Raw genomic sequence first — 13,604 nt, 5'->3', positions numbered from 1 at the left:
TCTTCTCAACAGCAATGACCCAATTTTAGATATACACGAAGCATGTGCTCATGCTGTCACTGCCGACAAGGCAATAGGCTGGTTTAGACATAGTGGTTACCGTATCGGATAATGATCTATGTGCTATTCGCTTTCTCCTTGTACTTCATGTTTGCCCGAACAACACTTCCCCACCCAAGCTTCTCAAATCCTTTCTCCTTCCAATCATCCTCCGTAATCTGCGCCAAACTCATTCCAGGCTGAAATTCCATCCGCTCAAGCCGATCACGGATAGTTGATGATAGACGATACTCTGTGCAAAATTCTTCTAGCGACACTGGATCCATAACCGGTGAAGATTCCCGATCATCGAACGATCGCTTGTTACGGAGCTGTGGAGTCACAAATCTGCTGCCGCTTGGGTAACTAGAATGGGGCGCAAAGCCAGGTGAATATGGGAATGGCATCGGCATGAACGGGAAAGATGGAGCAAATGAAGGAAACATGTATGGTTGACCTGGCGTCGGCGTAGATGGCTGCATGGAGGTAGATGGTTCCGGTGCAGCAGATACAGCAGACTTCTTCAAGGCAGTCCGGACATTGAATGTAGCAGACGGAATCTTCGGACATACAATCGAGGCCTCACCTTGTACCTGTACAATCTGAGTCAGATCACAACCCCGCTTGATTGAATGCATCACATACAATCTGTGCTGCCCACGCAAGGCGTGCCGGCTCCTTCAAGTCAAAGTGAAGCTGTGATTCATGACCAAAGAAGCATGGGATCTTGGGATGTTCTTTGCACTTTCCAATATGCCATATCTCGAGGATCCTCTGCGCGTAATGCTCGATAGGTTCATCCTTTCTTCCCCTGCTAAGTATGCTCTTCCAGTCTAAGTCTGCATCACCTTCGTCACTTGGTGAACTGCTATCGTCCGCCTTGGCGGCCCAAGTCTGGAATCCAGGCGTTAGAACTATAGACAGCAATCAATGTGTTCACATACAGGAGTATCAGGTTTGTCTCTCTTTGGCTTTGCCATGCGAACGAAGATATTACATTGCGAAGGCTTCTTGCCGTCAAACTGCGCAAGCATTGCTCGATAGCCCTCGGGTTTGCTGAGTGGGAGGAAGGGAGCATTCTTCAGTCTGACAAATCTCCACATAAACGATGAGATTGGGAGTTGATCGACGGAACCAACTCCCTCGATCGTGTCTGCAGTTCGTGCAAGAAATGCCTCCCACGAGAAGTCCATGGGAATTTCCGCGGGGCCATCGTGATGGATGGTTTCTTTCTCCTTGGGATTTTGCGACCTTCCCCTGACACGTGTCCCAGACGAGGCCGGCACCACAATCTCGTAGTAGACATTGAATGCCTGCTCTTCTACATCATCACCACGCAGGACCGGGGGCTGTTTACCACGTCCTAAAGTTGTAGACGTACGACGGGCTGCGATAGGCGTGGTTGGAACCTCGAGCTCTGAGTTCGGCCATGGCGTGGCGCCGCCAGTCTCTTCTAGGTCCCAATTGAATGGAGACTCGGAGAACGGATCCCCCTCTTCCTCCTCCTTCTCTTCTTCTTCCTCCTCCTCCTCCTCTTCACGTTGCACAAGAACATCCTCGTGGTGCTGATGGTCCTCGTCACTTGAGCTCGAGTCTCTATCACTGGACAGCTCGACTTTATGGATGATCAGTCAACAATGTCATTCTGAGCAAGGAGAATCTCGTACTCGGGTCGGATTTAGCAAGTGTGGGTGCCGGAAGCTTGATGAACAGCTTCTGAGAGCCTTGAAAGGAGAGTATGAAACCCATAGATAGCAGTGGAGACCGAGAACAGCAATAGCCTCTCCATACCTGACCTCGCATTTTCCTCCGGCTCGCATGGTTCTTGATCACTTGCCCTAGCCTTGGGGGGCCGTCTGCTGCGAGATTTGGAGACTTTTGACCGTTTCGGAGGCATGATTCAGCGAGCTATCGAGCGCATACACGGTGAAACGGATGTCAACCCCAGCGTAGGGTTCGTATACGATGCAACGCGCAAAAAAGTGGTGCAGCACATGATTTTCCGAATCAGCTGTAACGACCAATGCCCTTTCAAAAGATCAGTTCAGACATCAAGGAGCGGGCTTTATGGCTTATATACCATGACTATGCCCCCGAAAGCATCTGTCGCATCCTTGGCTTCTCTCTTGCCAGTCTCTGACGATGGCGCCGCAACCAACGCCTCCACGGTGCATTCCATCCCCCACACCAACCTGGAAAGAGGGGCCGCCCTACGCTGATCACATCCGAGACTCGCCGGGACATGCATCAGCTTCTCTCCGAGGCGCCGGACCTGTACCTTGACGAGGTACAAGAATGGTTGGCCATTGCTCGCGATGTTAACATGTCCCTCAGCACTGTCCACCGGATTATTGCCGACGCGGGTTTGACATACAAAAAGCTTAGGAAGGCTGCGATAGAGCAGGACGAAGCACAGCGAGAGGCATGGAAGGAAGACGTGCAGCGGCATCTTGTCGCCCAGCAAATCGTAGCAGTGGATGAAACCAGCAAGGATGGAAGGACACTTTGTCGAGTATACGGTCGTGCACCTCGTGGAGTCTCCGTTAAGGTCAAGAGCCCATTTGCACGAGGCCAGCGCTACAGCTTGGTAGCTGCTCTATCTACCCGGGGCTACATTGCTGCCCGACCTGTTTTGGGGTCGGTCAACAGTGACGAATTCTTCGATTTCATCGTAGAAGAAGTGGTACGCCGGCAGTGTTTTGTCAGTGTTCACTACTGAATCTTTCCCAGCTGCCGCAGATGAACCCGTTCCCCCGTGATTGCAGTGTTTTGCTGCTTGACAATTGTTCCATACATAAGAGTGAGGTTTTGAGGGAGTTGGCTGAAGCCCAAGGTGTGAATGAACTCGTAACTTGTTGTTTACTTTGCACTGATTATTAACTTTAGGTTGTTCTCTCATATTCATTCCCCCTTACTCTCCTGATCTAAATCCAATTGAGGAGAGCTTTAGTGCATGTAAGTTTTTGATCTTGACCTTACTGTTTGATCTCACTGCTGCTGCGATAGTGAAAGCATGGCTACGGTGTTCATACCGGCAACTTTGCCATGCTGAGGACCCTTACACAGTGTTGATGGATGCATGCGCAACGGTCATGGCAGAGAAGGCAGAACAATGGTTCAAGCATAGTGGATACATTATGCAGTAGACTATTTTTTAACTGTCTTCTTGTATTCGGTGTTTGCCCGTACCACCCGGTTCCAAGAAAATAACTTGAAACCAACCGCTTTCCACTCCGATTCCGGGACTCCACTGAGACTATCCCCAGGCATGAACTCCATCTCTTCTAGACGCTCCTTCGTTGATTCGGGTAGACCATATTTATCACAGAATTCTTTGAGGCTTATCGTAGCTTTCACTGGCGACGAGCCCAGGAGAACCTCGTGGCTACGCTTGCGGCTTGGCGATGGCGATGGAGTAACCGGATTCATAATTGGCAGCGGGAGCATGTACGGAGGCATAAAGTATGGTAACATGTGCGGCATGTATGGCGGTACCATTTGCTCTGGTGCGGATAGCGGCTGGGGCATAGTCGGAGCTGTTACAATCGGAATCTTCACTGGAGTCTTAGTCTTGAGTGCTTTCTCTTCGCAGAAATGTGCGGAAGGCACAACAGGATGATCAAATGTTGCTTTGTTCTGTTTCTGCTCGCAGAAGTCAGCAATCAAATGTGGGTAAGTGGCTCACTCACGATTTGACTTGCCCATACTAGGCGAGAGATACGATTGAGCTCAAAGTGAAGATTTGCTGGGCGGTAATGATAGCATGAAATGTTGGGGTGCTCTGCGCATAGTCCAGGTGCATACTTTACTGCAAGCTGTTTCTCGTATTCGTTGATAATATCATCACGTTTCCCCTGTCAGATTATTAGTACAAGTTCAATATACGATATAGGCTCACCTGCGCCAGTAGCGTGTCTTCAGGCTCCTTGCCACTTGAGGACTCATTGTCAGCATTGTCTTTATTATGCTTGGACTTCGAATTGTTCCATGGCTGAGCGTTATATCAGCACCAGCTCGTGTTTGAGGAAATGACTAACGTACAAGGCTGTCGATCTGCTTGCGTGGCATATCCATCCGCACAGTGAGGAACCGCTTCGCGGGCTGTCGACCGAGTGCTTGTGTGATCAAAGCATCAAAACCATTCTCGCTGACAAGCGGAAGCACGGGTGCAGTGGACGGCTCGAGGAATCTCCACGAAAATGAGTGCACCTGAAGTTCGTCAACAGATTCGACTTCACACATTCTGCAGCACCACTCAGGAACATGTTCCATGTCCACTTTCCAGACATGACTAGCGGGCCGAAAGAGTAATAATCTTGTTTTTCGGCTTTGTGGCCCTTCTTCTGGAGCGGACGTGCGGACGCAGGTTTGTTAACCTGAAAATAGACCGATATTTCGGCATCGGCACCGTTGTCAGGCTTTGAACGCGGGTTACCCGTGCCCTTGCCCTTCAGTTTTGCCGAAGATTTGGTCGTGGATTTGGTCGAGACGGCGGGTAATGGCACCGGATCTGGCTCAGGACCAGGGAGCAAATCCGTTGGGCTGTACTGCGGAGAACTTGGAAAATCGAAGATTTCTCCGTGTGGAGATGCGAGCTTTGGACAGGAGCTTGGGAGAGTGGGTGGGACATCATGCTTCTCGATGGGAGATGCCGTGTCCTCGGAACTCTCCTCCTCCTCTCGTACAACTAGCCCGCATCAGTCAGCAACAAATACACCAGAAACTAACAGAATATACCTTGAGAATTGCGTACTGCTACATTCGGAGGGATTCGAATGCGCAACGAGGCAACTGCAGCCAAAACGGGTTTGAGCATGAATATGCAACGTAGAGACTATGATCGCGTACCAGGGGGCACAATTTCCGGCTCGTCCTCGCTGCTACTTTCGTCCTTCTTGTCTGACATCTCGACCTCCACCACTTTACGGCGGGATTTAGGCATATTTCGTGCTTGTCAAGGCAGTTGAGACCGGCGACGGCGACGATTTGGCGGTGACCCGAACGTAGGGTCAGCTCACGACGCGCGACCCGTTTTTCGCACCGCGCTCAAGAATTTTGAAAACGGCTGTATGTTGTTTTCGGTCAAACTCCCACTCCGCGTCTTCCCCTAGCGCGCGATGAGCCACCGCGACGTTCAACCCGCCGAACTAACAATGAACGACATCCCCCGGTACCATATCTATGGCGCCGCGGGCGAGTTCAATATCCTAATGCGCGCAACCATCGCAACTCCGATATTGATCTGTTACTCGGATATTCAGAGGGTGCTACGGAGGTTCGTAGGCTGGTTTCCTGGTGCTGACAAATTCCGTGCCTGCGGGATGAGTCTGGATCAAGCGGGCTGCGACGTCCCCATATCAGGAAATCCGGCGTCGGGTCGGGACCGTCGGGTTCGTGCTCGCGTACAACCTAGAAAATGTGCGTCCTGTTCTCGCCAGCGTCCACGTTGAACATGTTTAATCTCAGAGATGCGTGTGGAATGGACGTACTGCTTCTGGAACGAAAAGCCGGTCATCCAACGATCCGTTAGTACTCTCCGCTGTATCCCGTGTCCTGGACGGACGAGCATCCGAGTCCGCCATAGGACGACACATGGTCTGAAATCATTGCGGACGAGCCCGAGGTATTGATATCGCCTCTCTAGTCGCAAATTCTCAATATAGGAATCAAATTCTACTTTGAATAGGGCTTGCGTATGTGTGGAGCACTGCCCGACAGCGCACGATCAAGCTCTGATTTATACATTATAACATACGTTCTTACATATACTTCTCGACCGACGCCTCATTTCTTCATTTGGCAGGAGGCGCGTTGATTAGATAATCGGGTTGGTCAAAATTCAACTCCGTTCTTATGGACTACGAGATCTTCCAGAACACTGTCGTGTGCGAGGTGGCTGTAAGGGTTGCTGGAAGTCTGTCCGTGTCACCATGTCCGATGCTTACTGCTTATACACCGCGCACTGTACAACCGTCAGTCCGCAAGCGATCCCGAGCAGAAAATGAGCGTCTGATTGTCTCTGCTACGAGATCGCAGCAATATTGCGGTCGTCGTCCGGACCCCCCCAGTCATACACTGTACTGCAAGCTGTATATGATGTCTTCGCTTCTATCTGATTTAGCACGCAACATGTATTCCTGTCAAGTAGTTCTCACGACAGCTCGACCCATATTCTAATCGCTAGTGAGAGGTACTGTAGTTTTTTGACCGTAAGTTCGGCCAGATCCCCTGGGGACAAGGGACACCACTCACAAGTTCGGGCCTGTGGAAGTTCACCAAGTGATCCTCAAACCAATTTGAACATTCAAACGGTCAGACTAGGAACCCCTCACGATCAGTGGTCGGGCAGAAAATCGGAAGGGGACAGGGGACAAATGGGCAAATAGGTTTGGTTCGCAGGTAGGTGGGGACAGGGGACGGACATACGGTCGAGAAACTACGATATGGTTTTTCGAGGTCACCTATTTCTACAAGTTGTAACAATTGATTCATACCACCCTATCGCCTCTCAATAGTCTGGAACAACTGCGCGTGAGCAACGACAAATATATATATATATATATATTTGCGTCTTGCAGTACTATCTATGTATACATGGTGCCAAGCACAATGTGGAGTATTACATGCAACATGCGATGAACGACCTGATATGGGTATGACCATGATGTCCGAAACGTAGTGCCAAAAGGTGCGATGAAACAAGAAGATCGAAGGACCAAAAGGTCCTTCTGCGACGGCGTTTACGCCCACGGATTATCGAACGTATCGCTCGGCAACCTTTCCAAGCCCCGATGCACCACCGCCGGCGTCGGCACTCTCTCCGCCACAGGCTCGATTGGGGTCTCCTGCAATCGCTCCCCTTCCCGCATACCCTCTTCCCCTCCGCCGCCTCCCCCATCCCCATCGTCGTCGTCGTCGTCATCGTCCCGTTCCTCCTCGACCTCGACCTGCTGCTCACGCCCGTCCTCTCCTTGTACAATGTACCCACGCCTGTACACCTTCCGTAACCCACGCAGCGCCGGCTCGCCCCTCCTCCGCTCGTTCGTCATCTCCTCGTCCTGCGCCTGCGAATCTTCTACCACGAGGTCAACTGCGTCTGGCGGCAGCACAGGGCGGTCCTTCGGTGACGGCGCCGCGCTTCCACCCGACCCCGACCCTGAAGCCGAAGCGGAGATAGCGGACACCGTGCGCGACACGACGGGGCGCGGCGACCGCGTCCGCGCCGGTTGCCGATCGACGGCCTTGCGCGCCTTCGTCCAGTGCAGCTTCACGCCGCTCCCCGCGTCCCCGGCATCCGCGCGGTCCCACTCATAGTCCACGACATAACCCTCACCGACCGGCGACCCGATTTTCGGCGTCCCCGCCCTCGGCGTCCCCGCGCTCCGCCCCTTGCCCTTATTCACAGGCGACCCCGCCGCAGCCGACGACGTCGCCGAATCCACCCTGGGCCTCTTCGCCGACACGCCGACCGCCCCATACGTTCCTCCAGGCCCCCTCATCGGCGAAAAATACGCCCCCCGCTCGTCCCTCAATATCCTCTCCTCCTCGTCCCATATTCGCGCCTTCGCGTTCTCCGACGACACGTCAATGCACGGGTAATTATAATCCCCGAACAGGTACCGCCTCGCGTGCTCGAACAGCTCGTCCTCCGCCGGATCCGGGTCGCCAAACGGAAGCTCGAACCCATCTCCATCTTCCTCGTCGTCACGCGAGCTGGGGCGGAGCCCGGTATCGACCCACAAGCTATCCGTCTGCTCGCGCCGTCCCGGGCTCTGCATATCCGGCGCGTCGTGCACCACGTCCGCCGCCTCCTCCTCCAACAGCGGCGCGTACACCTCCTCATCCTGCGCGCGCCCCACGACGGCGTCCTTCACCGCCCCACCTATATGTTGCTGCTCGCGCTCGGCCGTCGTCCTCGGCAGCCAGTACTTCTTCTTCCCGCCCTGGCTATACCTCAACCCCGCCCTGATCCTTTTGGTCCGGCCGACGCCCTGATGGATATACCCCTCGCTCGGCTCGAACGCGCGGTAGTCCATCCCTTCCCCGCGCAACGTCGCCTTCGAGTCCTCCAGCACGTCCTTCGCGCCGAACGCGTCCCGAAACGCGTAGTACATCGGCATGCGCGCGACGTAGGATAAGGAGAGGTCGACGAAGTCGTGGTAGGAGAAGGCAAAGTTGTGCGCGATCGCGAAGAGCGGCATCTCGAGGCAGATGAGGGTGTCGGTCAGTCCGAGGGAGATGTGCTCCGCGTCGGTGTAGGGACCGAGCCGCTTGATGAAGCCGGCTTTGACGAGGACGGAGATGCCGATCGATTGCCAGAAGGAAAAGAAGAGGATGCCCTTGACGCAGAGGAATTTGGGCATCGGTCTGAGAGAAATGGAAAGCGCGGGTTAGATAAGGGTGAATAGGGGTGAAGTGGCATTACCGGAAGGGTTTGAGGTCCTGGCTGACGACCATCCAGAAGACGGCGAGGCAGTAGAGGCTAAGGCAGATGCTCGTGTTGTAGACGATGCTGATGTAGAGGTAGCCGGAGTCGACGCGGAGGTCGCCCTCGTTGTATTTCCCGGTAGCTTTGAGGATGAGCGTGGCGATCGCAAGGACCGGCTTCACCTGGACGTATTCTGCGATGATGAAAGTTAATTCTCCGGAGGGGTAGCATGTGATTCCGAACATACGGATGATGCCACGTTTGAGGAATAGGAAGGTGTATGGATCGCTGACGTCGATCTCGCGCATGAAGAGAGTGGCGGGGAAGACGGCTTCCTTCGGTGGACGGCCGTGCAACAAAATGAGCAGCGAACGTTCTCCGCCAAGATACGCAAGCAGCAGTTGGAAGAAGCAATATATGACGAATGCCTGATAAACCACCATCAACAGTGTCCGCTGATACGGACAGGAGCAAGGTTGACGTACCTCGTAGATATCGCGAATGGCGTCGATGAAGAACGCGGCGTCGAGGGAGAACAGCGAGATGAACGACGAGATGGCGTACAGCGGGACCATGAGCATGATCCGGATCACCATCCTGTAAATGCCGCCCTTTCTGTCAGTCCACCGGGTAAAATGTGAGACGCTAGGCCGCACACCGTTGCAAGATGGGCTTCCGGTAGTTCTTGATGTGGAGGAAGATGGAGATGGCGGAGACGACGGTCGCAACCAACGTCGCGATCCCGGCGAGGGTGAGGATCGCGGGGTTGAGGGCGGATCCCGAGCCGGGGCCGTGGCCGGAGCCGGGGAGGATGCCTATCACCATGGTGCGCGTGTTCTCAAGCTTGCGGATTCAAGACTGTCGAGTCCAAAGTAGTCGGTGGATGTATGCGTGGTCGACTGAGAGAGGGAAAGTTGTTCTCTCGCGACCGAGTCGCGCCCGGTTCTGGCGGGGCGAAGACAACGCGGATATGACGACTTCGGCTAGACCAAGCTGCTGCGCCGCAGGTTCTCCAGCTGCGACGAGCTGCGAATCTCGTCCGAGGTTATTCGTGGTTGCAAGTTATCGGTGATAGGGACTCGTGGCGAGCACGGCAAAGGGTAAGGAGGAGGTCGGGGAAGAAAGTTGCGTCCTGGCGGCCGACGGGAGGAGACGATGGCACCTTCGCGCGAGAGGCCCAGGATAGTTGGGCGCTTAAACACATTGAGCACGTGTCATGACGCAAAAGAATAAGCGCCCGCTGACCAGCAAAGCGCAACCTTGTGCAGCAACTCCGCGAGCTCGAACGCGGAGGAGGCCTCGACGGCGGCGTGTATAGGCTCGCATTTGTCCCACTCGCTGTGGCTGGGAGCTGCTTAGAACACATGCCTGAGGCATGGAACTCATTATGCACTGATCGACAGTTTGCGGGCAACTAGGTGCGCACTGCGAGCAGGCGCCCATATCTGTGCTCACCAGAGGCAAATATCATAGCATCGATGGGAGAGCGCTCTGGCTATTGAGATGGAGGGAACTGTGTATAGCTCCTGCACATTGTCTCTCGCCTCCAGTACGCTGGTGTCGTCCGACTCGACATGGCCAATATCATGGCCAATCTCGAAGTCAACGCCCCATTCCTCGTCGCCTTTCAGCAACGCTACGACAAGTTCACCCCAGAAGAACTCGCATGCTTTCGATCCTGCTCGCTCGAAGACATCGTGGTCTACCTCAAAACCATTGACCGCGCGCATAAAGCAGGGAGCCGCACCCGGCGCTGCGTCGAACGTTTGGGCGCGATCCTTCAAGGATTGCAACGGTTCTTTGCGACCGTCGATACGCTCGTCTCTTCGCATCCAGACGTCGCGGCACTCGTGTGGGGAGGGCTGCGCTTCATCATTGCAGTACGTACGGACCCAGATCTGGCCCATGTCCCAAGTTCACCTTGTCCGTAGGTCGCCCAGCGCGCCCCAAGATACTTCCAAGCAATCACCATGGTTCTGGAACGCATCGCGCACGATCTACGCTATTTCGACGATTACGCCACCAAGATGTACGTAGGCCACGTCCACGTTCAAGACGCGCTCGCCAAGGTCTACGGCGACATCCTGGACATCTGCTGCATCGTCCGTCGCACTTTCATAACCAAGTCCGGCCGCCCTCGTCGTACGTTCTCTCCGTCATCGGCGCGAAACCGCTCGTTGACTCCGATTCACGCAGACTCTGCAGCATTGCTGCTGCTCACGCTCAGTCCTTTCAATACCAAGCTTGAGGGTGTCCTCGACAGATTCGACTGCCATCGGAAGGCTCTCGAGCGGGAAACGCTGCATAGCGATAGGCAGCAGTTCGTGATGGAGCGAGACGCGCAGAAGCGATTCAGGCTGCTCGCCCGAAGACGGCTTCGTTCCCTTGACATAGCCGTGCGAAGGACTGAAAGCGATGCAACGCTGTCAATAGGCCATCGAGAAGTTTTTTTTTTTGACCCAATGCGTTCATAATTAAGAACATACCGCCCGTACCGACAGCCTGGACAGCGAAGACGAACTGGACCTGACTGCGGAAGCGGAAGAGTAGCGCGAACCGTGTCACCTGTACTATCGTCAAAGCCCTCTCATGTATTGTGGACTATGCATTCGGTGTCATCGACTGAATGTCTGTGGTTATGGGCGACTGCGCGCGACACCGGTAGTCACCTCTGCTATCCTCACCTCGGCTGTCCTTGCGCGACGATGTTTTCCTGCATACGTTTGCCCAACGATGTTGACGCTTTTCCTGTTGCCGAAAGCTCCGTGCTCTTTGCCCGAGTGTGCCGCTCGTTGTACGTCTTGCTGGGCAGTTCGGTGTGATGCTTTTCCCCCCCACCCCCATTTTGTTTTTTCCCTACTGGGGTTTTTTGTGGAGGGGTGGGCGGGTTTTAATGCAGACGAACTGCGAAGTACGCGACTCCCTCACTGCGAGGGCATTCTAGCAGTCAAAGAGGGTGCGCCCCAGTGTAAAGCCCCGCGGATCGACGCGCACTGTACATCCGACACCTGGCTACGACTACGACCCAACCTTGAACTAGCCAGGACCTGGGCGCGGTTCAGGAACTACACAGCGGCGTCGCAAGATACGCGAAGCCGTTGCAATGCAAACCGTCGAATTATGTGTAGAACCCATGCCGATAATTGTGGAGCATGAGTCTGATCGTGGTCATAGGTTCGCGGAGATGATACAAAAGGTATCCGATCTGCCTTACACTTACACTGCTCGTACATCGCGCCACGGTAAACTCCTGACGCCCTCGCATCGACCAAGCTGAGGCCGGCTCCAAGTAACAGAATATATACCAATCAGCCCAAACTCGCGTCATGCTTCGTACGGTTTGTCGCCGCCCCACCAATAGAACCCGCCCAGACCGATCTGCCTCTTTGGCGGACCGTACGCCGGCGGCGTGAAACAGTGGGGGCGCGGACCATCGGGCCAGACCGTTGCAACTTCCACCCTCTGGGCGAGCAGCTCAGTGAGGCCGCTCTCCTTCACACCGTCGTTCTGCGACTTGTACCCAGTGGCTTCAAAGTTGTACACCGTTATCCAATACTATGACATGCCAGGCTTCAACAGCCACGGAAGAGAGAAAGAAAAGAGGGCACGTACAGAAACGCTTAGGGACGAGAATACGAAGCTCGGTACGAGCTCCGGTGCCAGGTGCAGCTCTCCCTGCAGCACGCGCTTGCCGTTGATAACCGTGTGATCTCCAGGCGGCGTCCACCAGCGCGCAGTCGCTAAGGTCATCTTGTGGTGGTGGTAAGAGTCGTCCTCATACTTGTCCGACGCGGCGATGGTTTTCGACTGGAAGTCGAAGTGAACGACCAAATCAACCGCAGGCGCGGACGGCGTGGAAAGAAGATCCAATGCCTGCTCGTCGGCGGACTCGAGCCAGAGGAAGAGAGGTACGACCGATCCTCGGGTATAGCTCAGCTGGCGCAGAGTGTCAGGGGAAACGGAAACACGTCTTTGCCTAAGCATTTCCTTACCGGCTTCGCCAGCGACAGCTAACAAGGATGATCAGATTACCTCCACCAGAACACGATGCAGTCGCACCTTGGCCACTACCTTCACCTCTCTTTCCCCGAATAGTGATCCCTGCGTCACCACCGGATCGCACGTCTGCCATCCTTCGGGATCTCCATCGGGACCTATGAGTTCGGGGGTCGCGTCTTCGTATGCCGTTTGGCGTAGGTACGACGCGGGGTCCGGCTTGACCGCAGGCACGTACCCGACCGGCACCGCCAGACTGCACAACGTGGATCAAGCGTCAGGCAACGATAATCGTACCATTCAAGGACAGCCTGAGCGGACCTGTCGTTCGGGCGAAAGAACGCGCGCTCGACCTTCACCTTGACCTCATACGCGACCGCCCACTTGAAGCTGCCCTTTCCATGGAACGCGGGTGGAAGCGGATATTCGCGAACACCCTCCCCGACGTCCTTGTCCTTGAGCGAGATCTCCGCCGTGTTTGGCAACGTGATCGCGAAAGGCCATTCGAAATTGCCCGACAATTTCCCCTTGTATGGCTCTGAGGCCATGGCCGAGGACCCGCGCGGGTCGCCCATACCGCGATCCCACACAGTCTGCGCGACCCTCGCAAACGGAATGCGCTCGAGCTCGTAGGTTTCCGTGCGCGTCACGTATCCACTGACCTGACATTCGTTCAACGGTAGTGATACAACGCGAGACCGAGATCTCACTCAACTATCACACGGATCGCCTCAATCGCATCCTCCTTCGGCAGCGCGAGGGCGATCGACCCGCGCATAGGCTGACCTACGACGTACACAGGTAGGCTGTTGTAACCTTGGCTGGCACGGGCCGCATGTGAGACGAGTGTGAGAGTAAGCCAGGGCGCCGAGTCTCCGTGACTTAGGTGATATTTGTGCGACGCGAGGGTGGGTTCTGCTGCGTCGATGTGGGAGTAGGCGGGAAGTTCGTCGATGATTGTTGGTTCAGGTGCGCCCATGGTGCTCTGTAGCAGTCCGTTTCCCTCCAGAGAGCGTTACAGTTATACTATGGGAGCACTCTGCATATCGTTTTCCCTGGATCATCTGGAGGCGGGACGTGGATGAGATGCATGTAGATAAGATGCGTGATTAGGAACTGACCGAGCTCTTGAAACACATCC

At 54.7% G+C, this 13,604-nt stretch overlaps 5 protein-coding genes across 5 annotated transcripts; 1 reads left to right on the top strand and 4 right to left on the bottom strand.

Moving 5' to 3' along the window:
- Positions 1 to 116: 116 nt before the first annotated feature.
- On the bottom strand, positions 117 to 1,788 carry PUNSTDRAFT_137574 (uncharacterized protein; the record flags this gene model as incomplete). The annotated part of the gene is made up of 4 exons (XM_007387216.1): positions 117 to 632; positions 685 to 933; positions 984 to 1,654; positions 1,707 to 1,788. 4 exons carry the CDS (start codon positions 1,786 to 1,788, stop codon positions 117 to 119), a joined length of 1,518 nt encoding a protein of 505 aa, XP_007387278.1.
- Positions 1,789 to 3,186: 1,398 nt separating this feature from the next.
- Positions 3,187 to 4,981, bottom strand: PUNSTDRAFT_137572 (uncharacterized protein; the record flags this gene model as incomplete). Its single annotated transcript, XM_007387215.1, has 7 exons — positions 3,187 to 3,681; positions 3,729 to 3,893; positions 3,938 to 4,030; positions 4,081 to 4,248; positions 4,278 to 4,726; positions 4,777 to 4,830; positions 4,888 to 4,981. The coding sequence occupies 7 exons, from the start codon at positions 4,979 to 4,981 to the stop codon at positions 3,187 to 3,189; spliced, it is 1,518 nt and encodes a 505-aa protein (XP_007387277.1).
- Positions 4,982 to 6,573: 1,592 nt separating this feature from the next.
- PUNSTDRAFT_91723 (DUF300-domain-containing protein) lies at positions 6,574 to 9,596 on the bottom strand. The gene is made up of 5 exons (XM_007387214.1): positions 9,126 to 9,596; positions 8,953 to 9,064; positions 8,715 to 8,895; positions 8,465 to 8,660; positions 6,574 to 8,406 (listed from the first exon to the last, which is right to left on the bottom strand). Exons 1-5 carry the CDS (start codon positions 9,290 to 9,292, stop codon positions 6,780 to 6,782), a joined length of 2,283 nt encoding a protein of 760 aa, XP_007387276.1. The 5' UTR covers positions 9,293 to 9,596; the 3' UTR covers positions 6,574 to 6,779.
- A 167-nt stretch (positions 9,597 to 9,763) lies between these two features.
- On the top strand, positions 9,764 to 11,024 carry PUNSTDRAFT_122367 (uncharacterized protein). The gene is made up of 4 exons (XM_007387213.1): positions 9,764 to 9,885; positions 9,941 to 10,347; positions 10,399 to 10,609; positions 10,664 to 11,024. The coding sequence occupies exons 2-4, from the start codon at positions 10,042 to 10,044 to the stop codon at positions 10,939 to 10,941; spliced, it is 795 nt and encodes a 264-aa protein (XP_007387275.1). The 5' UTR covers positions 9,764 to 9,885; positions 9,941 to 10,041; the 3' UTR covers positions 10,942 to 11,024.
- Positions 11,025 to 11,791: 767 nt separating this feature from the next.
- On the bottom strand, positions 11,792 to 13,442 carry PUNSTDRAFT_137569 (uncharacterized protein; the record flags this gene model as incomplete). The annotated part of the gene is made up of 6 exons (XM_007387212.1): positions 11,792 to 12,022; positions 12,080 to 12,403; positions 12,460 to 12,477; positions 12,527 to 12,719; positions 12,785 to 13,120; positions 13,174 to 13,442. 6 exons carry the CDS (start codon positions 13,440 to 13,442, stop codon positions 11,792 to 11,794), a joined length of 1,371 nt encoding a protein of 456 aa, XP_007387274.1.
- Between the last annotated feature and the right edge of the window lie 162 nt (positions 13,443 to 13,604).

The sequence above is a fragment of the Punctularia strigosozonata genome (assembly GCF_000264995.1).
Source record: "Punctularia strigosozonata HHB-11173 SS5 unplaced genomic scaffold PUNSTscaffold_13, whole genome shotgun sequence".
Classification (NCBI taxonomy): Eukaryota; Fungi; Basidiomycota; class Agaricomycetes; order Corticiales; family Punctulariaceae; genus Punctularia; species Punctularia strigosozonata.
This window is presented reverse-complemented; position numbering and strand designations above follow the sequence as displayed.